Source organism: Bubalus bubalis, chromosome 5, assembly GCF_019923935.1.
Source record: "Bubalus bubalis isolate 160015118507 breed Murrah chromosome 5, NDDB_SH_1, whole genome shotgun sequence".
NCBI classification, from domain to species: Eukaryota; Metazoa; Chordata; class Mammalia; order Artiodactyla; family Bovidae; genus Bubalus; species Bubalus bubalis.
Window position 1 is genome coordinate 42,495,188 of NC_059161.1, and position 21,374 is coordinate 42,516,561.

Below are 21,374 nucleotides of genomic sequence, written 5' to 3' on the forward strand. Positions count from 1 at the left end.
TTTCACAGTCTTTGTTTTAAAGTCTATTTTATCTGATATGAGTATTGCTACTCCTGCTTTCTTTTGGTCCCTATTTGCATGGAAAATCTTTTTCCAGCCCTTCACTTTCAGTCTGTATGTGTCCCCTGTTTTGAGGTGGGTCTCTTGTAGACAACATATGTAGGGGTCTTGTTTTTGTATCCATTCAGCCAGTCTTTGTCTTTTGGTTGGGGCATTCAACCCATTTATGTTTAAGGTAATTACTGATAAGTATGATCCCGTTGCCATTTACTTTATTGTTTTGGGTTCGAATTTATACACCGTTTTTGTGTTTCCTGTCTAGAGAATATCATTTAGTATTTGTTGGAGAGCTGGTTTGGTGGTGCAGAATTCTCTCAGCTTTTGCTTGTCTGAAAAGCTTTTGATTTCTCCTTCATACTTGAATGAGATCCTTGCTGGGTACAATAATCTGGGCTGTAGGTTATTTTCTTTCATCATTTTAAGTATGTCTTGCCATTCCCTCCTGGCTTGAAGAGTTTCTATTGAAAGATCAGCTGTTATCCTTATGGGTATTCCCTTGTGTGTTATTTGTTGTTTTTCCCTTGCTGCTTTTAATATTTGTTCTTTGTGTTTGATCTTTGTTAATTTGATTAATATGTGTCTTGGGGTGTTTCACCTTGGGTTTATCCTGTTTGGGACTCTCTGGGTTTCTTGGACTTGGGTGACTATTTCCTTCCCCTTTTAGGGAAGTTTTCAACTATTATCTCCTCAAGTATTTTCTCATGGTCTTTCTTTTTGTCTTCTTCTTCTGGGACCCCTATGATTCGAATGTTGTAGCGTTTAATATTGTCCTGGAGGTCTCTGAGATTGTCCTCATTTCTTTTAATTCATTTTTCTTTTATCCTCTCTGATTCATTTATTTCTACCATTCTATCTTCTAATTCACTAATCCTATCTTCTGCCTCTGTTATTCTACTATTTGTTGCCTCCAGAGTGTTTTTAATTTCACTTATTGCATTATTCATTATATATTGACTCTTTTTTATTTCTTCTAAGTCCTTGTTAAACCTTTCTTGCATCTTCTCAATCCTTGCCTCCAGGGTATTAATCTGTGATCCCATTTTGATTTCAAGATTTTGGATCAATTTCACTATCATTATTCGGAATTCTTTATCAGGTAGATTCCCTATCTCTTCCTCTTTTGTTTGGTTTGGTGGGCATTTATCCTGTTCCTTTATCTGCTGGCTATTCCTCTGTCTCTTCATCTTGTTTAAATTACTGAGTTTGGGGTGTCCTTTCTGTATTCTGGCAGTTTGTGGAGTTCTCTTTATTGTGGTGTTTCCTCACTGTGTGTGGGTTTGTACAGGTGGCTTGTCAAGGTTTCCTGGTTAGGGAAGGTTGTGTCGATGTTCTGGTGGATGGAGCTGTATTTCTTCTCTCTGGAGTGTAATGAAATGTCCAGTAATGAGTTATGAGATGTCTATGGTTTTGGGGTGACTTTGGGCAGCCTGTATCTTGAAGCTCAGGGCTGTGTTCCTTTGTTGCTGGAGAATTTGCTTGGTATGTCTTGCCCTGGAACTTGTTGGCCCTTGTGTGGTGATTGGTTTCAGTGTCAGTATGGAGGCATTTGATGAGCTCCTGTCAATTAATGTTCCTTGGAGTCAGGAGTTCCCTGGAGTCAGGGTTTGGACTTAAGCCTCCTACTTCCAGTTATCGGTCTTATTTTTACAGTAGTTTCAAAACTTCTCCTTCTATACAGCACCATTGATAAAACATCTACATTAAAGATGAAAAGTTTCTCTACTGTGAGGGTCACTCAGAGAGGTTCACAGCATTACATGGAGAAGAGAAGAGGGAGGAGGGAGTTAGAGGTGACCCAAATGAGATGAGGTGGAATCAATAGTGGAGAGAGTGGGCTAGCCAGTAGTCACTTCCTTATGTGCACTCCACAACTGGACCGCTCAGAGATGTTCACGGAGTTATACAGAGAAGAGAAGAAGGAGGCAGGAGACAGAGGTGGCCAAAAGGATAAAAGGGGGAAATGAAAAGGAGGGAGACAGATCCAGCCAGTAATCAGTTCCGTAAGTGTTCTCCACCATCTGGAACACACAGAAATTCACAGAGTTGGGTAGAGTAGTGAGGGGTTAGGGAGGAGATACAGGCGACCTGGTGGAGAAAATGGAGAGTCCAAAGGGAGAGAGAGCAGTCAAGCCAGTAATCTCGTTCCCTAGTGAAAAATGGGTCCTGAAGATTGGGTTCTTAAAGGTACAAAATTGGTAACAAATACATAAAAGCAAAAATTAAAAATCTAGAGTAGAGTTTGGAATTTCAAAAATACAATGTTAAAAAAAAAGAAGAAGAAAAATAAAGAGAGAAAACAAACAAACCAACAAAAACAATGTCGCAAAAATTATAAAGAAAATACAGGTACAAAATTGATATCAAATACCAAAAAGCATAAATTAAAAATCTTGAGTAGAGTTTGGAATTGCAGATGTACGATGTTATATAAAAGAAGAAGAGAAAGAAACAGAGGGAAAAGAAAGAAAGAAAAAAAAAGTCACAGAAATTATAAAAAAAAACTATATGTACAAAATTGATAACATATACCAAAAGGCTAAAATTAAAAATCTAGAGTAGAGTTTGGAATTTCAAAAATATGATGTTAAAGAAAAGAAGAAGGAAAAGAAAGAGAGAAAAAACAAACAAAGAAAAACAAACAAGGTCGTGAAAATTATAAAGAAACTACAGGTACAAAATTGATAACTAATACCAAAAAGCACAAGTTAAAAATCTAGAGTAGAGTTTGGAATTTCAAAAATACAATGTTAAAAAAAAGAAGAAGAAAAATAAAGAGAGAAAACAAACAAACCAACAAAAACAATGTCGCAAAAATTATAAAGAAAATACAGGTACAGAATTGATATCAAATACCAAAAAGCATAAATTAAAAATCTTGAGTAGAGTTTGGAATTGCAGATATACGATGTTATACAAAAGAAGAAGAGAAAGAAACAGAGAAAAAAAAAAGTCACAGAAATTATGAAAAAAACTATAGGTACAAAATTGATAACATATACCAAAAGGCTAAAATTAAAAATCTAGAGTAGAGTTTGGAATTTCAAAAATACAATGTTAAAGAAAAGAAGAAAAAGAAAAAAACAAAACAAAACAAAACACGGTCAAAAAATTATAAAATATATATATGAAGTTTGCTGAAGAAGAAAAAAAAAATAGGGTCTTTTTTTTTTTTTTTTGCAAAGTAATAGTTATAAAAGTGAAAATTAAAGGACAATAGAGGACTTAAAATTTTTTTTTAATTAAAAAAAAAGAAAAAAAAGAAAGAAAGATTGATCGTAAAAATAGTAAAAATATATCTAGGTCTTTCTCTGGTTTTGTTGTGAGTATTGTGGGTTCAGTTCATTTTTGGCTAGTTCCTTGGTCTGACTTATATTTCTCAAGATCCTATGTAGTCCGTAGTAACCACAGGGTTTTAATCTATGGCCTGTAGCTTCCAAGGCATTTCCCTCTGTTATAGCTTCTTCTGTTTGCTGGTCTCTTCAGTGTCTGGTTCCCGCCCTGACACAAAGGGGGAGGTGGAGGACACTATTTTTTTTAATTTTATTTAGGCTCACTTGTTCAGCCGCGCTGTGGGGAGGGAGGGAGGGATGCTGCAAATAGATAACACTGGCGTGCGCTCGCAGTGCCTCAGCCACACTGGGTCTGTCCCCGCTCACGGCGCGTGTAGCCTCCCTGCCCACACTGCTCGGGCTCTAGGTTGTTGCGCCGGGAACAATCAGAGGCCGGCCCTGGGCTGAGCTCCCAGGTCCAAGCCGCTCAGGTTCAGGCACTCGGGTAGTCCTCAGAGGCGCAGACTCGGTTGGGCCTGCCTTTTGTGCTCTTCCCAGATCCGAGCAGCTCAGGTGATGTGTTTGGCGGGCGCCAATGCTGCGACTTATCGCCTCCCCGCCACTCGGTTATCTGAGTGTAAAACCGGCGCACCTTCTCAGGCAGATGTTGACCGTCCAGACCCCCAAGAAGTTTTAGTTAGCAAAGAAGCCTGCTTACAGTTTTATAGATAGTGTCTCTCTTGGGCTGCGATTGCCCCCTTACGGCTCTGGCTGCCTGTCACCGGAGGGGGAAGGTCTGCAACAGGCTATCTCTGTTCAGTCCTTTGTTCTGTGCTCGGGCCTGGCGGTGTCTTAGGTTAGGGCTGGCTTTTCGTGTGGTAGATATCCCACAGTCTAGTTTGCTAGCCCAAATTATTTCGCTCAGATACCGCTCAGGACATTCGGGCCGATTCTTACTCTAAGGGACACAGCCCGCACCGCGCTTCCCTGCCCAGCCCCCGCTTGCTAATGCCGTGTGCAGGCGTCTGCGCTGCTTCTCCACTGGGGGAGTTACCGTAGGGCTCACAATCTGCGATTTTTAATTGTTTATTTATTTTTTCTCTCCCTTTTATGTTGCCCTCTGTGCTTCCAAAGCTCGGCACAGATTCAGCAGTGAGAAGGTTTCCTGGTGTTTGGAAACTTCTCTCTTTTTAAGACTCCCTTCCTAGGACGGAACTCCGTCCCTCCCTCTTTTGTCTCTTTTTTTGTCTTTTATATTTTTTCCTACCTCCTTTCGAAGAGTTGGGTTGCTTTTCTGGGTGCCTGATGTCCTCTGCCGGCATTCAGAAGTTGTTTTGTGGAATTTACTCGATGTTTAAATGCTCTTTTGATGAATTTGTGGGGGAGAAAGTGTTCTCCCCGTCCTACTCCTCCGCCATCTTGGCTCCTCCTCCAATTTTCTAGTATTTATTGTTAAGTGTGTAGAAACTCAGTTGATTTCTGTATATTGGTATTATATATAGAAAACTTGCTAAATTTAATTCCTATAGTTTTTCTGAATTCTTTCCAATGTTCTAAATACTCAATTATTTATCTGCAAATTTTGGAAGTTTTATTTTCTTTTTTTCCAAACTTACCCATTTTATTTCTTGTTATTACCTTATTTTAGTTTTGAAAAATTTTTGGTCATTATCTCTCTAAATATTTAGTCTTATTTTTTCCCACTATCCTTATGAAAGTGTATATTAGGCCTTTTAACCATATCTCATGTTGTTATGCTTTTTTCATATTTTCCATTTTTATCTTTTCAAGTTTTGATCTTGAGGCTGAATATTTTATTCTGACATTTCTATTTTTTCTCTTCCTAAATTTATTTATTTTAAATTGAAGGATAAGTACAATGTTGTGTTGGTTTATTCTGACATTTCTAATTCTCTTAATCTCATTTCAATTCTTTCTAATCTGCTGCTAACTTCATTCATTGAGATCTGCATTCTATCTCATTGTGTAATCTTTTGAACATACTAATCATATTTATTTTAAAGTTCATATCTGATAAAGTTGAATAACTGCATATACTAGATTCTGTTTCTACTGTTCTTCCTTGTAATTAAAAAAATCTAAATGATTTTTTAAATTAAATATCAGTTATAGTGTATACAGATTTGTGTTGATACTGTTAGTCTCTGGGCATTTTATCTTCTCCCAGAGAGGATTTGTTTTTGCTTTTTTGGCAGGCAGTTAGGCTAGAAGTATATCTCCTTAATTAGACCATGGAGTTAGATATTCAAAGATTCGATAATTATAAGGGTTGGTATATTTTTAGTTTACTCTTACTCCTAGGGTAGAGACATCAGGGATCGAGTGGAAAAGTTGGGTGTTTTTACCAGGATCCCTCCTCATTGTCAATCCACTCCAAGTTTTGTTCCACCAGTTCAGTGAAACAGCTAAAATTTCTTCATAGTTTATCAGCCTCCCACTACCCTTTTTGAATATAGAATTGGAAAATCCATAAAGGAAAATAACCCCCAAATATCAGGCCTGCTTCTTTTAGTTTTTCTACTTTTCACTGCCTTATAAAAGCTCTTAAATGTTTTCAGATAGACTTAAAAAGTATTTTTATTGATATTCTTATTATCTTCCTTTTACACATCATAAAAATTCATGTTATTATTGTTTAGCCACTAAGTCATGTCTGACTCTTTTGTGACCTCATGGACTGTAGCCCCACCAGGATCCTCTGTCCATGGAATTCTCCAGGCAAGAAGACTGGAGTGGGTTGCCAATTCCTTCTCCAGGGCATCTTCCCAACCCAGGGATCAAACCTGCATCTCCTGCATTGGCAGGCAGATTCTTTACCATTGAGCCACCAGGGAAGCCTGATAAAAATTCATAGGGATAAAGAAATTTGGTGAAGGTCACATGGCTAGTGGGTATTCATTCTGAGATTTCAATGGAAGCTTATATATTCTCACCAATATTTCACATTGCCCCTACCTCAGTTAAAATAGGGATCACAAAAATCACAGCAATACATTATTTTGATAATATGATTCACAGATAATAAAACTCGGGATATTCTCATTGACATGTGGAACATGGGCTTGAGAATTTAACACTGATGCTTAAAGACAAAGCCCTGTGTTGTGGAGGTATCCTTAACTGGCATACTTTTGCTTAATTTTGTAATCCAGAGTAATTCCTTTTAGAATTAGATTGAGGTTACAAATAAATGAATAAAAATTTCCTATGCCAGAGAATACTAATTTTCCCTATTGTCAAATTACTTCTCTATCTTTAGTTCTCTTACTAAAACTAAAGTGAGTTTTAGCTGGACACGTGGTTGTTCAGCATATGACTAGACTTTCAAGAGTTCTCTGCAGCTAGGTATGGCAACATGTCTATGTTCCGGGCAAATGATCATTTAGTAGGTTATAGTCACTCTTTACAGATATGGCTGTGTCCTCTTGATATATTTCCCTTCCCAGTTGACTGTTACATAGAAGTGATGGCAGGAGCTAGAGCAAACATCTTGGATCTGATGTAGGAAACTGTATGATGAGAATACAAGAGCAACAAAAGAACTGGCACTAGTCTACTTACACTAGGATTGGTAAATGAGAAAGAAAGCAGCTACTATCTTGTTTAAGCCATAATTAGGTTAACCCAGCGACACCTTTTGCCCTTTATGTTTTTGCTTATTTCTTGGTGTAATACTGCTAATATTGTCTGTCTGCAATGCAGGAGACCTGGATTCGATTCCTGGGTTGGGAATATCCTCTGGAGAAGGAAATGGCAACCCACTCCAGTATTCTTGCCTGGAAAATCGCATGGACAGAGGAGCCTGGTGGGCTACAGTCCATGGGGTCACAAAGAGTCAGACATGACTGAGCGACTAACACACACACAATACTGCTAAAATGCTGAAGTTAATCAGAAAAGACAAAGAAGGATAAAAACCACGTGCTAAGAATGATGGCATTATAAATCCAATGATGCAATGAATATCTACATACACATATCATTTCTCATGTGTGAATATATCATAGGATAAATTCTCTTGGGGGGAGATTATTGAGTCAAAAGAATATGCATCTCACATTTGGATGGATATTGCCAAACTGTTCTTAGATATTGTAGCTATTTACACTAACCAGTAATGTGATTGTCTACTTCCTGCAACCTGGACAGAACTGTAGAGTATAAATTGTTTTGTTCTTTGTCAGCTTGAGGGATGGAAACACTTTATCAATTCAGTTTGCATCACTTTTTGAATGAAGCTGTGAATATTTTATATATATGAATCAAATAAATTTTTTCATGTATTTTGTCCATTTTTCTAGTGGGTTGTTTCTTTTCTTAGGGATTTGTAAAGATTATTTGCTATGCCGTGTTTAGTTGCTCAGCTGTGTCCAACTCTTTGCAACCCCATGGACAGTAGCCTGCCAGGCTCCTCTGTCCATTGGGATTCTCCAGGCAAGAATACAGGAGTGGGGTGTTATGCCCTCCTTCAGGGGATCTTCTCAAACCAGGGATCGAACACAAGTCTTCCGAATTCAGGCAGATTCTTTACCATCTGAGTCACCAGGGAAGCTCAAGAATACTGGAGTGGATAGCTTATCCCTTCTTCAGGGGATTTTCCTGACCCAGGGTCAAACCAGGGTCTCCTGCGTTGCACGCAGATTCTTTACCAGCTGAGCTACCAGTAAGAACTTATTCATTTTTTATACATGATATGTGTTATAAACATGTTTTATTACAATTTGCCTTTTGATTTTGTTTACAGTGGTTTTTACTTGCAGAAATGTTTACTTCTGAATAGTGTGTCAATTTTTTCTTTATGACTTTTACTTTTACTTAGAATAATCTTACCTACCCCATGATTATAAAGCAAATTCTTCTACATTTTGTTTAATTTTATTTATTATTATGGTTTCAGTTTTAGTATCTGAGCCTTTGACCATCTGGAATTTATCTAATGTAAAAATTAAAAGAGGGATAAAGTAATCAAAATAATCCCAGATGGCTCACCAGATGTTCCCAAACCATTTAAGGAATATTCCATATTTTCATCCCTATTACTTAAAACCAATGATTCACTTTAAAAAATTGTATGTTTTAGCAGTTATTTTTGGATGGTATTTTATTCCATTTTTCTATTTATTCCACATGGTTATAATTACTGTTGTGTTAGTTGCTCAGTCATGCCTGACTCTTTGTGACACCATAGACTGTATAGCCCACCAGGCTCCTCTATCCATGGAATTCTCTAGTCAAGAATACTGCAGTAGGTAGTATTCTACCTTCCTCCAGGGGATCTTTCAGACTCCGGGATCGAACCCAGGTCTCCTGAATTGCAGGTGGATTCTTAACTGAGCCACCAGGAAACCCCACTGTAGCTATAGTAATATCTGATAAGGCTAGTCCGTTTTCTTTTTTGGTTAGAACTTCCTGGATATTCCTGCATGGTAACTTTTCTACATCAATTTTAAAATTAGCATGTCAGTTTTGAAAAAAGTCCCAGTGATATTTTAATTGGCATCTCATTCCATGTACAGACTGATTTAGGAAACAATTAAAGGACAGAAATGGTATGGACCTAACAGAAGCAGAAGATATTAAGAAGGGAGAAGGCAATGGCAACCCACTCCAGTACTCTTGTAGAAGATATTAAGAAGAGGTGGCAAGAATACACAGAAGAACTGTACAAAAAAGATTTTCATGACCCAGATAATCATGATGGTGTGATCACTCACCTAGAGCCAGACATTCTGGAATGTGAAGTCAAGTGAGCCTTCAGAAACATCACTATGAACAAAACTAGTGGAGGTGATGGAATTCCAGTTGAGCTATTTGAAATCCTAAAAGATGATGCTGTGAAAGTGCTGCATTCTATATGCCAGCAAATTTGGAAAACTCAGCAGTGGCCACAGGACTGGAAAAAATCAGTTTTCATTCCAATCCCAAAGAAAGGTAATGCCAAAGAATGCTCAAACTACCGCACAACTGCACTCATCTCACACACTAGCAAAGTAATGCTCAAAATTCTCCAAGCCAGGCTTCAACAATACATAAACCGTGAACTTCCAGATGCTCAAGCTTGTTTGAGAAAAGGCAGAGGAACCAGAGATCAAATTGCCAACATTGGCTGGATCATCAAAAAAGCAAGAGAGTTCCAGAAGAACATCTATTTCTGCTTTATTTACTATGACAAAGCCTTTGACTGTGTGGATCAAAACAAACTGTGGAAAATTCTGAAAGATGGGAATACCAGACCACCTGACCTGCCTCTTGAGAAACCTGTATGCAGGTCAAGAAGCAACAGTTAGAGCTGGACATGGAACAACAGACTGGTTCCAAATAGGAAAAGGAGTACGTCAAGGCTGTATATTGTCACCCTGCTTATTTAACTTATATGCAGAGTGAAGTGAAGTGAAGTGAAGGTCGCTCAGTCATGTCCAACTCTTTGTGACCCCATGGACTATAGGGTCCATGGAATTCTCCAGGCCAGAATACTGGAGTGGGTAGCCGTTCCCTTCTCCAGGGGATCTTCCCATCCCAAGGATAGAACCCAGGTCTCCCACATTGCAGGCGAATTCTTTATCAGTTGAGCCACAAGGGAAACCCTATATGCCGAGTACATCATGGGAAACCTGGGCTGGAGGAAGCACAAGCTGGAATCAAGATTGCAGGGAGAAATATCAATAATCTCAGATATGCTCAACATTCAGAAAACTAAGATCATGCATCCAGTCCCATCACTTCATGGGAAATAGATGGGGAAACAGTGGCAGACTTTATTTTTTGGGGTTCCAAAATCACTGCAGATGGTGACTGCAGCCATGAAATTAAAAGACGTTTACTCCTTGGAAGAAAAGTTATGACCAAAGTAGACAGCATATTCAAAAGCAGAGACATTACTTTGCCAACAAAGGTCCATCTAGTCAAAGCTATGGTTTTTCCCGTAGTCATTTATGGATGTGAGAGTTGGACTATAAAGAAAGCTGAGCATTGAAGAACTGATGCTTTTGAACTGTGGTGTTGGAGAAGACTCTTGAGAATCCCTTAAATTGCCAGGAGATCCAACCAATCCATCCTAAAGGAAATCAGTCCTGAATATTCATTGAAAGGGCTGATGAAGCTGAAACTCCAATACTTTGGCCACCTGAAGTGAAGAGCTGACTCATTGGAAAAGACCCTGATAAACTCCAGGAGTTTGTGATGGCCAGGGAGGCCTGGTGTGCTGCAGTCCATGGGGTCGCAAAGAGTTGGACATGACTGAGCGACTGAACTGAACTGACACATTTAAAATTTGATTCTTTCCATAAATGTCATTTATACTTTTCTATTTATTTAATTTTTCTTTGTGTATTTCAGTAATGCTTGCAAGTCCTTCATGGAAATATTGTGTACATTTTAAAGTTTCTTTTTAGATCTTCCTTCCTTCCATTAACATGATCTGATACACTTTGAATTGATTTTTGTATGGTTGTAAGATAGGAATTTGTGTGTGTGTGTGTGCGCATTTCCATTGTCCTAGCACTTTTTATTTGACAGCCCATCATTTCTGATCTGATATACATTGCCAGTTCTAATATTTATATTAGGTGTTTTTGTATGTGTAGATCTGTTTCTAGGCTTTCTATACTGTTTCACAGATCTCATCTTTCCTTGAGTGAGTAACAGATTGTCTACAATTTGTTAGTTATATTTCACATGTTGGTCTTGAGCTTCCACATACATCCAGAATCAACTTGTCAAGATTTATGGAATTATCTATTTTTTTAAATTATAATTGTATTTAATTTACTGATTAGTATTTTTCAATGGGGGCTCAGAGGGAATTCTAGATGGGATAAGTTGTTACTAGTACTGTTACAATTACTACTGAATACTAAGCATACTCCTGTAACATTAAATGCATTAATGGACATTAAATGCTATATGAACCTGAAGTAAGCAGACAAGGGAGCCTGGGGGATATAAAACACAGAAGTCAGCTTTTAGAGGCATGGAGAAATGTAAAAAATAGTGAAAAATGGATTGGGAGCTGGAAGTCCTACTGTTAAGCAGATACTGTATGTTCTTCAGTTCAGTCACTCAGTCATGTCCAACTATTTGCAGCCCCATGGATTGCAGCATGCCAGGCCTCCCTGTCTATCAGCAAGTCCCAGAGTTTACTCAAACTTATGTCCATTGAGTTGATGATGCCATCCAACCATCTCATCCTCTGTCGTCCCCTTCTCCTCCCACCTTCAATTTTTCCCAGCATCAGGGTCTTTTCAAATGAGTCAGCTCTTCACATCAGGTGGCCAAAGTATTGGAGTTTCAGCTTCGGCATTAGTCCTTCCAATGAATATTCAGGACTGATTTCCTTTAGGATGGACTGGTTGGATCTCTTTGTAGGCCAAGAGACTCTCAAGAGTCTTCTCCAACACCACAGTTCAAAAGCATCAATTCTTCAGTGCTCAGCTTTCTTTATAGTCCAACTCTCACATCCATACATGACTACTGGAAAAACCATAGCTTTGACTAGATGGACCTTTGTTGGCAAAGTAATGTCTCTGCCTTTTAATATGCCATCTAGGTTGGTCATAACTTTTCTTCCAAGGAGTAAGAGTCTTTTAATTTCATGGCTGCAGTCACCATCTGCATTGACTTTGGAGCCCCCAAAAATAAAGTCTGTCACTGTTTCCATTGTTTCCTCATCTACTTGCCATGAAGTGATGGGACCGGATGCCATGATCTTAGTTTTCTGAATGTTGACATTTAAGCCAACTTTTTCCTTCTCCTCTTTCACTTTCATCAAGAGGCTCTTCAGTTCTTCTTTGCTTTCTGCCATAAGTGTGGTATCAGTTGTATATCTGACGTTATTGATATTTCTCTGGCAATCTTGATTCCAGCTTTTTCTTCATACAGCCCCACATTTCTCATGATGTACTCTGCTGCTGCTGCTGCTGCTAAGTCGCTTCAGTCATGTCTGACTCTGTGTGACCCCATAGACAGCAGCCCACCAGGCTCCCCCATCCCTGGGATTCTCCAGGAAAGAACACTGGAGTGGGCTGCCATTTCCTTCTCCAATGCATGAAAGTGAAAAGTGAAAGTGAAGTCTGCTCAGTCGTGTCCGACTCCTAGCGACACCATGGACTGCAGCCCACCAGGCTCCTCTGTCCATGGGATTCTCCAGGCAAGAGTACTGGAGTGGGGTGCCATTGCCTTCTCGGGATGTACTCTGCCTATAAGTTAAATAAGCAGGGTGACAATACACAGCCTTGATGTACTTCTTTCCTGATTTGGAACCAGTCTGTTGTTCCATGTCCAGTTCTAACGGTTGCTTCTTGACCTGCGTACAGATTTATCAGAAGGCAGGTCAGGTGGTCTTATATTCCCATCTCTTTAAGAAATTTCCACAGTTTGTTGTGATCCACACAGTCAAAGGCTTTGGCATAGTCACTAAAGCAGAAGCTGTTTTTCTGGAACTCTCTCGCTTTTTCAATGATCCAACTGATGTTGGCAATTTGATCTTTGGTTCCTCTGCCTTTTATAAATCCAGTTTGAACATCTGGATGTTCTTATGCAATAATTTATCCATTCCTTCTTTAGTTGGCTAATTCCATCTATCAATGCTTTCTTTAAGGGTTCATGGTAAGGAACTTTTGCTGAGTTTTTGTGTTTTAGAAATATTTTATTATCTTTATAGTTGGATATAATTTTGATGGAGCTTCCCTGGTAGCTCAACTGGTAAAGAATCTGCCTGCCATGTAGGAGACCCTGGTTTGCTTCCTGGATCAGGAAGATCCCCTGGAGAAGGAATAGGCTACCCACTCCGGTATTCTTGGGCTTCCCTGTTGGCTCAGATGGTAAAGAATCTGCTTGCAAGGCGAGACACCTGGGTTTAATCCCTGGGTTGGGAAGATCCCCTGGAGGAGGGCATGACAACCCACTGCTGTATTCTTGCCTGGAGAATCCCTATGGCAGAGAGCTTGGCAGGCTGTTGTCCATGGGGTCACAAAGAGTCAGACATGACTGAATAACTAAGAACAGCATGGCATAATTTTGATGATCTAAAATTCTTTGGTCACATATTTTTCTACTAAGGATTTGTAGGTACTCTTCCACTATATTTTAGAGTTGAATACTGAAGTGGAGAAGTCTAATGGAAGATTTATTTATTTTGTAATGTATAGGTGACTTTTTACCCAAATGTTCAGAGAGTTCTTTAACTCTAAAGTCCCATAACTTTGTTAGGAATGTTTTATTCTGTATAAAATATGTCTTGAAAATTTTTACCATCTTCAGCATATTTAATTAAAAATTCTTTTAGTTTTTAAATTTTACCTTTGAATACTTTTTTTCTGTTTTAATTGTCCATTATTTCTTCAGGGATATTATCTTTCTGTAATCTGTCTTCTCTATCATTACTTCCTAACTTTTCAAACTATTTCTTATTGGTTTACATTTTATTTTGCTAACATTTCTCAACCCTTTACTTCTTGTCCCTTACTGGGTTATCAACACTATGTATTTTCTTCCATTGCCTGCAATGTAGGTTTTTTTTTTTTTTTTTAAATAATAGTTATATATTTTTCTTACATTTCCTACCATACTTTGAAAGATTATTTTTCATGTGCTCCCATTTTACCATTATATATTCCTGAGCACTTATATCTATAGACCTTTATTTTTAAAAGTTTTGGATTCATGAATATAATTATTATCATTTTCAAGTACTCTGTAGAAACATTTTTTAAGATTTGATTTGTCTCCTGCATTGCAAGTGGATTCTTTACCACTGAGCTACCTGGGAAGCCCACAACTATGATATGACTAAGTATTTTCTCATTCCTTGATGCCCTACGTACTTCCTGATGGCAAATGGGAACTCCTTCCTCTCATTCCAAATAAAGGATTATTAGTTTTGATCTTCGGAGAAGGCAATGGCACCCCACTCCAGTACTCTTGCCTGGAAAGTCCCATGGGTGGAGGAGTCTGGTAGGCTGCAGTCCATGGGATTGCTAAGAGTCGAACATGACTGAGCAACTTCACTTTCACTTTTCACTTTCATGCATTGGAGAAGGAAATGGCAACCCACTCCAGTGTTCTTTCCTGGAGAATCCCAGGGACGGGGGGAGCCTGGTGGGCTGCCGTCTATGGGGTCGCACAGAGTCGGACATGACTGAAGCAACTTAGCAGCAGCAGCAGCAGCAGCAGTTTTGAAATTCGTGGTAAGAAGCTAGTGGGAAAAAAATTGGTTGGTCAGATTTGTTCAAGGTCAAAAATTTTGGTTGTCTTCTTTTAGAATCTTACTGTACTCCCTCAACTCTACATTTTATTTTGTTGAACTTTATTGGATTTGGTAGCTCTTCCTCCTCTGTTGTGGGCTTCCCTGGTAGCTCAGATGGTAATGAATCTGCCTGCAATGTGGGAGACCCGGGTTCAGTCCATAATTTGGGAAGATACCTTGGAGAAGGGAATGGCAACCTACTCCAGTATTCTTGCCTGGAGAATTCCATGGACAAAGGAGCCAGGCAGGTGACGGTTGATGGGTTGCAAAGAGTTGGACAGGACGGAGCGACTATTACTCATATGTTGTAATTTGTGTTAGGGATGTTCATGTGTTGTTAAAGACTGGCATTTAAAAAAATGTATTATTCTTCAATGGGGAGAGGTGACTTTTAAGCAGCAAAGGAGAACTGTAGTGGTTTGCCACCTTCTTAAATTTTGAAATTCATCCAGTTGAATATTTTGTATGATAGTTTAATTACATACTTATACTCAGCTGTGTATTATAAAATAGAACTCTATTCTCATCATATATTTTAACTTCTGCTCATTATAGATATCATCGTGAAAATTAGAGTCCATCCTAAACAAAGAAAATCTATAATTTTTTCAAGGAAAACTTCTAGCTGCTATCCATTCATTACCTGTTAAGACAAATTAGGAAATGAGAATTGAATTTTACTTACCTAGTAAAATAACTGATCCTCTTCTCAGATATGTTCTGGAACTCTCCAGGAATCCTAAGGTCTCAGATATCAAATCTGTAATGTATTTTTGATGAGAAATAAGCTGAAAATAAAAAGGAAAAAAATTCTCTCACTTCTTGACAATACACATATGCTAAATTCAAAGAGGCTTCCAGGGAAACGAACTTGGTTGCTTATACCAAATCAGGGCCAGGTTAAAACTTGGGGGTTTCTATGTAGGAACATTACTCTCTTGCTTGCAGGTATTATTCAGCTTGTTATATGGTATCCAGTTTTTGGGTTTCCAACCTTTGATTAACATCCTTCCATCCCTACCTGTCTATTGTTGCAGTTTATGCTGATTTTCAGAAAACAAGCTCATTCAGCCATGGAAAACTAATTCCAGCTTTTCTTTTGGTGATCTGAAATGCTGTGCCCATCTTTAGACTGCTCAAAGTAGGTGGGTTGGAGGAAGAAAAAATAGATGATCCATGTAAAGGAGAAGAAAGTGGGAAAATTTAATTTTTGTCTGGTCTCAAGCCCTAGCTGTAATTGTCCACTTATTATCTTCTCTTCAGAGTCCTTCTAGATTCACCTTGTGCCCATTATGCTTTTCATCACTTTGTATATCCTTTAACATTGTCTTGGTAACTCTTAGGGTAGTAAATCTTGAGTGGACACTTACAAGATTGTTACAGATGTTGAGCACCACCAGCTCAAAATTGTAATATTCATCCTTTAGGAAATATAAAGTTGACCATTTTAATTCTGAGGCACAGATTTTTAATGTATATTTACATGCCTGTGAAGCAGAAAAAGGTCAGTAAAGATCCATTCCATCTGGTGTTATATAAAACACTGAGATTCTCTGCAAAACTAAGACAAACAAAATTTCAGGACTTACTTTAACTACTCTTTCCTCTGTATCTTCCAAAAACAGGATCAGAGGCACCAAGCCTGCATAAACCACATCATTTAGCATCCATGTGTACTGACTCATGTCCATGAGTAACTGACCAAAGTGGCGAATGGCCATACTCCGAATACCTTCATTACCCTAAACCATGCACACAGAAAAGACCTCATTTGAGGATATATATACACACACACTAAATATATACACACACTAACATATAGTATGTATATATACACACACACACACACTATGTAGTATATATATTTATATAATGTATATAACTATATATGATGTGTATATATGTGTGTGTATATATTTATCATTTGTATTTAGAAAAGATTCACCTTGGGTAAATTCACCTTGGGTCTAAGAAGTCATCTCTTCTTCTGATTTTAAAATAAGACTTACTTACCAAAATTCATATTACATGAAAGAAAATCCCCTGTGAAAAGTGAGCTTCTTAAATTTAGGAAGATAGTATTTAATAACATACTAAAGATATAATTGGGGATGGTCTTGATTACTGTCTCCTGTACAATGTCATGTACCTCCATCCATAGTTCTTGCTCCTTGGAAGAAAAGCTATGACCAACCTAGACAGTATATTAAAAAGCAGAGATATTACTTTGCCAGTAACAGTGCATCTAGTCAAAGCTATAGTTTTTCCAGCAGCCATGTATGGATGTGAGAGTTGAACCATAAAGAAAGCTCAGAGCTGAAGAATTGATGCTTTTGAACTATGGTGTTGGAGAAGACTCTTGTGAGTCCTTTGGACTGCAAGGAGATCAAACCAGTCAATCCTAAAGGAAATCAGTCCTGAATATTCATTGGAAGGACTGATGATGAAGCTGAAACTCCAATACTTTGGTCACCTGATGCGAAGAACTGACTCATTGAAAAAGACCCTGATTCTGGGAAAGATTGAAGGCTGGAGGGGAAGGGGACGACAGAGGACAAGATAGTTGGATGGCATCACCAACTTGATGGACATGCGTTTGAGCAAGCTTCGAGAGTTGGTGATGGACAGGGAAGCCTGGCATGCTGCAGTCCATGGGGTCACAAACAGTCAGACATGACTGAGCAACTGAACTGAACTGAAAGATATAACATGTAAAAATCCATATAACTTGGAGATAATTTCTATCAAAATACTTAGGGTGATGTAACCATGATGTATTCAAATGCTGGAGGCCTTTACAGAATTGCTACTGAATACCAACGCGAGTTCTTTGCATACTGGCATAATACTAGGTTTCCAAGGGTTTACTTAGTCCAAATAGGAAGGTGATTGGATTATAAGGATTCTAGAAGAGAAAAATTACAAGTCAGAGTAAGACGTTAATTTTTAAAAAATATAATATCACTTCCAGGTTTTACAAAAATATTATTCCATTTTGAAGATAATTACATGGACATACTAATTATCAGCTGTATGAATTTGGTCTAATATTCACTTCAGTTTGCCTCAGTTTGCTTGTATGTTAACTGGAAAATAGTAATAGAGTTGTCTTCTAGTGAAAGTGAAAGTCGCTCAGTCATGTCCGACTCTTTGGGACCCTGTGGACTATTCAGTCCGTGGAATTCTCCAGGCCAGAATACTGTAGTAAGTAGCCTTTCCCTTCTCCAGGGGACCTTCCCAACCCAGCGATTGAACTCAGGTCTCCCACATTGCAGGTGGATTCTTTACATGCTGAGCCACATGGGAAGCCCAAGAGAGTTGTCTAGAGAATTATATGAAATTGTCCATGTAATCCCTTAGAATAATGCCTGGTGTACAGTAAATGCTCAATAAATTTTAGCCAGTGTTATTATTACTATCATTATGTCCTTATAAAAATCTTTTCTGCCACTAAGTTTCCTCTTTCTATAATTTAATAATATTGAGCCCCCTTTCAATGAAATCTGCAGAACTAGTAAGAAGTTACAAATTTTGGCAAGATAATTTACTATGACACAGTTCTCTGGTTCACAAACAACTCATCGAAGGAGTCTTTAAAAACAAATAGATTTCTCACAGCATACCAATATGTTCTTGTTTATTAAAATACTATATTTTTAATAAACTATACATTTACCATAAATACTACACATTACCATAAAAATGAGAATTTTCAAAACACACAACTTTCTGATCAAAGACTTTCTAATTAATGTTTTCTATGATAATAAATTCATTTGGGGTATTACACATGTCAACTCTAATACCCATAATATGCCTGCTACTCACTCTGCTTTACAGATGATGTACTAACAGACTGAGCCACTTGCTCAAGATTTCACAGCTAGTCAGTGGCAGCACGGGGATTTGAACCTAGAAAGTCCAGATTCTGTGTTAACAAATATAGCCACTAAACTATAAATCCTCTTTCATCTAAGAATAAAGGCTACATTTTGACTCTCATTTCCTATGGTCAGACTTCTGTAGCTTAAAAACAAACATACAGGGCTTTCCTGGTGGCTCTGTGGTAAAGAATCTGCCTACCAATGCAGGAGACATGGGTTTGATCCCTGATCCTGGAAGATCTCTCTTGCCATGGAGCAACTAAGCCTGTGAGTCACAATTAGCCTGTGTTCTAGAGCCCAGGAGCCACAGCAACTGAGCCCATGTGCAGCAACGACTGAAGCCCACATGCCCTGAAGCCCATACTCTGAAACGAGAGAGGAAACTACAGTGAGAAGACTGTGCACTGCGACTCGAGTATAGCCCCTGCTTGCTGCAACTAGAGAAAAGCCCGAGCAGCACGGAAGACCCAGCACAGCCAAAAATAAATAAATACATAAAATTTTTAAAACGTGTAAAAATACATATACAAACCTAGAGCTTACTTGGTCAATATTATTATCTCTGGAAAACAAATGGCAGATCTGCACAAATTGACTGCCTTCTGTTCACTTATTCTGGAATGTAATATTATTGCCTTAGCTGGCGCTTCAGCTGAATGATGAAACCTAATGATCTCACATATCTGCGCAACTCACATGATCCATCAGAGGACAGTAGCTGGAGGCAATTCTGGTAGACAGGGAGGAGTAGGTCACCTTGTCCAGTCTGTCTAAAAGTTTTCTGAGGGTTATCAAGGCCCGGATTACAACAGTCATGTCTTTGGAAAGGAAGGCATCCAAGATGGATGTTAACAAGCTGCAGACATTTTCTATCTATGTATAACAGAAAGAAAATGGTGGGAATTAGGAACTAGAAGGAGACTGGAGGTAGTATTTGATACACACACCTCTGAGTTTGGGCACCATGCAGTGATGTGCTGGGGCTGGCTTATAGGAATCAATTGTCAAAAAAGGTCACTATTAAAAATTTAAATTTTATAAATTTAGAAATAAAAACAATGGTAGTAAATATTCAAGACTCATTTCTTCCTATTTCTTTTGCTAAATTTGCTAATTTTTTCTGCCTTTCAGGTTGTTTACATGTATTGTATCTGTATGGTGGAAATATTAACTAATAATGTGCTACTGTGCATCTCTGACCAGATCCATGTTTACTGATGTCCCTTTGATAGATTAAAATCAGCAATGGTGGGAGTATTTACACCAGGGAATAAGTGGTCTTATTTTCACAGAGTTGATTGTTTAGTAAATATTTACCAACACGCCATTGGCAGTACTAACGTCTAAACTAGATGACAATGACCTGTTTGGACATGAGAGCCACTAAGCTCCTGAGTTGTGGGCCTCAATTGCAGATCAGAGACATGCAGAGTATCAAGCCATTAAAACATGAAAAGGAGGCATCAAAAAAGAGAAAGAAAGGCTGGAAAGAAAAGAAGTAAAAGAAATAAATACTATTTGCCAAAGTAATAGCCAGAAGACACTTGTGTCATGCAGGAAAACTGAGTCCTTACTAGTAGATGGTATGTGAAACCTCAATCCAGATCACTTTCTACTGTGTCTCTCTTGGTCAGAGCACTAGACAAGGCAATAAAGAACTTTCTATTTATAATTCATACTATTGACTCCTATGATTTATCTAAAGCAAATTAACTATGGCTCACTTCATTCTAAATTTAAAATGAGTGCCCACTGACTGTCTTTAAGCTTTCAGAGACTATGCTTAATACATATACTGCTGCTGCTACTGCTGCTAAGTCGCTTCAGTCTTGTCCGACTGTGTGACCCCAGAGACCACAGCCCAACAGGCTCCCCCGTCCCTGGGATTCTCCAGGCAAGAAAACTGGAGTGGGTTGCCATTTCCTTCTCCAAATACATATACTAGGATTTATTAAATTTCTTATTAAATCAGTAACAATTTATGGAATATCTACAGTCTCAGCATTGTGCAAGGTACTTTGGAATTTGCAAGTGAATTACAAAACCTAGGAGTATGCTTTGATGTACTCTTCTGGGAAGACAAGCAGTATTCACATGACAGTGGGAAATGATATGGGACAGTAGTTCTCCAGTTTAGCCTGTACGAGAATCACCTGGCTAAAATCTTTAACTGTGGATCACAACAAACTGTGGAAAATTCTTCAGGAGATGGGAATATCAGACCACCTCACCTGCCTCCTGAGAAATCTGTATGCAGGTCAATAAGCAACAGTTAGAACCAGACATGGAATAATGGACTGGTTCAAAATTGGGAAAGGAATACGTCAAGGCTGTATATTGTCACCCTGCTTATTTAACTTCTATGCAGAGTACATCATGCAAAATGCTGGTTTGGATGAAGCAAAAGCTGGAATCAAGACTGCAGGGAGAAATATCAATAACCTCAGATACACAGATGACACCACCCTTATGGCAGAAAGCAAAGAGGAACTAAAGAGCCTCTTGATGAAAGTGAGAGAGGAGAGTGAAAAAGTTGGTTTAAAACTCAACATTCAGAAAACTAAGATTATGGCATCCGGTCCCATCACTTCATGGCAAATAGATGGGGAAACAAGGGAAACAGTGACAGACTTTATTTTCTTGGGCTCCAAAATCACTGCACATGGTGACTGCAGCCTTGAAATTAAAAGACGCTTACTCCTTGGAAGAAAAGCTATGACCAACCTAGACAGCATATTAAAAAGCAGAGACATTACTTTGCCAACAAAGGTCCATCTAGTCAAAGCTATGGTTTTCCCAGTAGTCATGTATGGATGAGAGAGTTGCACCATAAAGAAAGCTGAGTGCCGAAGAATTGATGCTTTTGACCTGTGATGTTGGAAAAGACTCTTAAGAGTC

The 21,374-nt window shown here is 38.5% G+C and overlaps 1 protein-coding gene across 1 annotated transcript in view; it reads right to left on the reverse strand.

The window, feature by feature from the left end:
* The window catches only part of MROH9 (maestro heat like repeat family member 9), a 103,666-nt gene that overhangs the window by 8,824 nt on the left and 73,468 nt on the right, over window positions 1-21,374 (reverse strand). The window contains exons 16-19 of the mRNA XM_025285960.3: window positions 19,173-19,349; window positions 16,182-16,334; window positions 15,963-16,079; window positions 15,278-15,380 (exon numbers count right to left, since the gene is read on the reverse strand). Of these exons, the coding sequence (XP_025141745.3) occupies window positions 15,278-15,380; window positions 15,963-16,079; window positions 16,182-16,334; window positions 19,173-19,349 (550 nt within the window). The remainder of the gene's footprint in view (window positions 1-15,277; window positions 15,381-15,962; window positions 16,080-16,181; window positions 16,335-19,172; window positions 19,350-21,374) is intronic.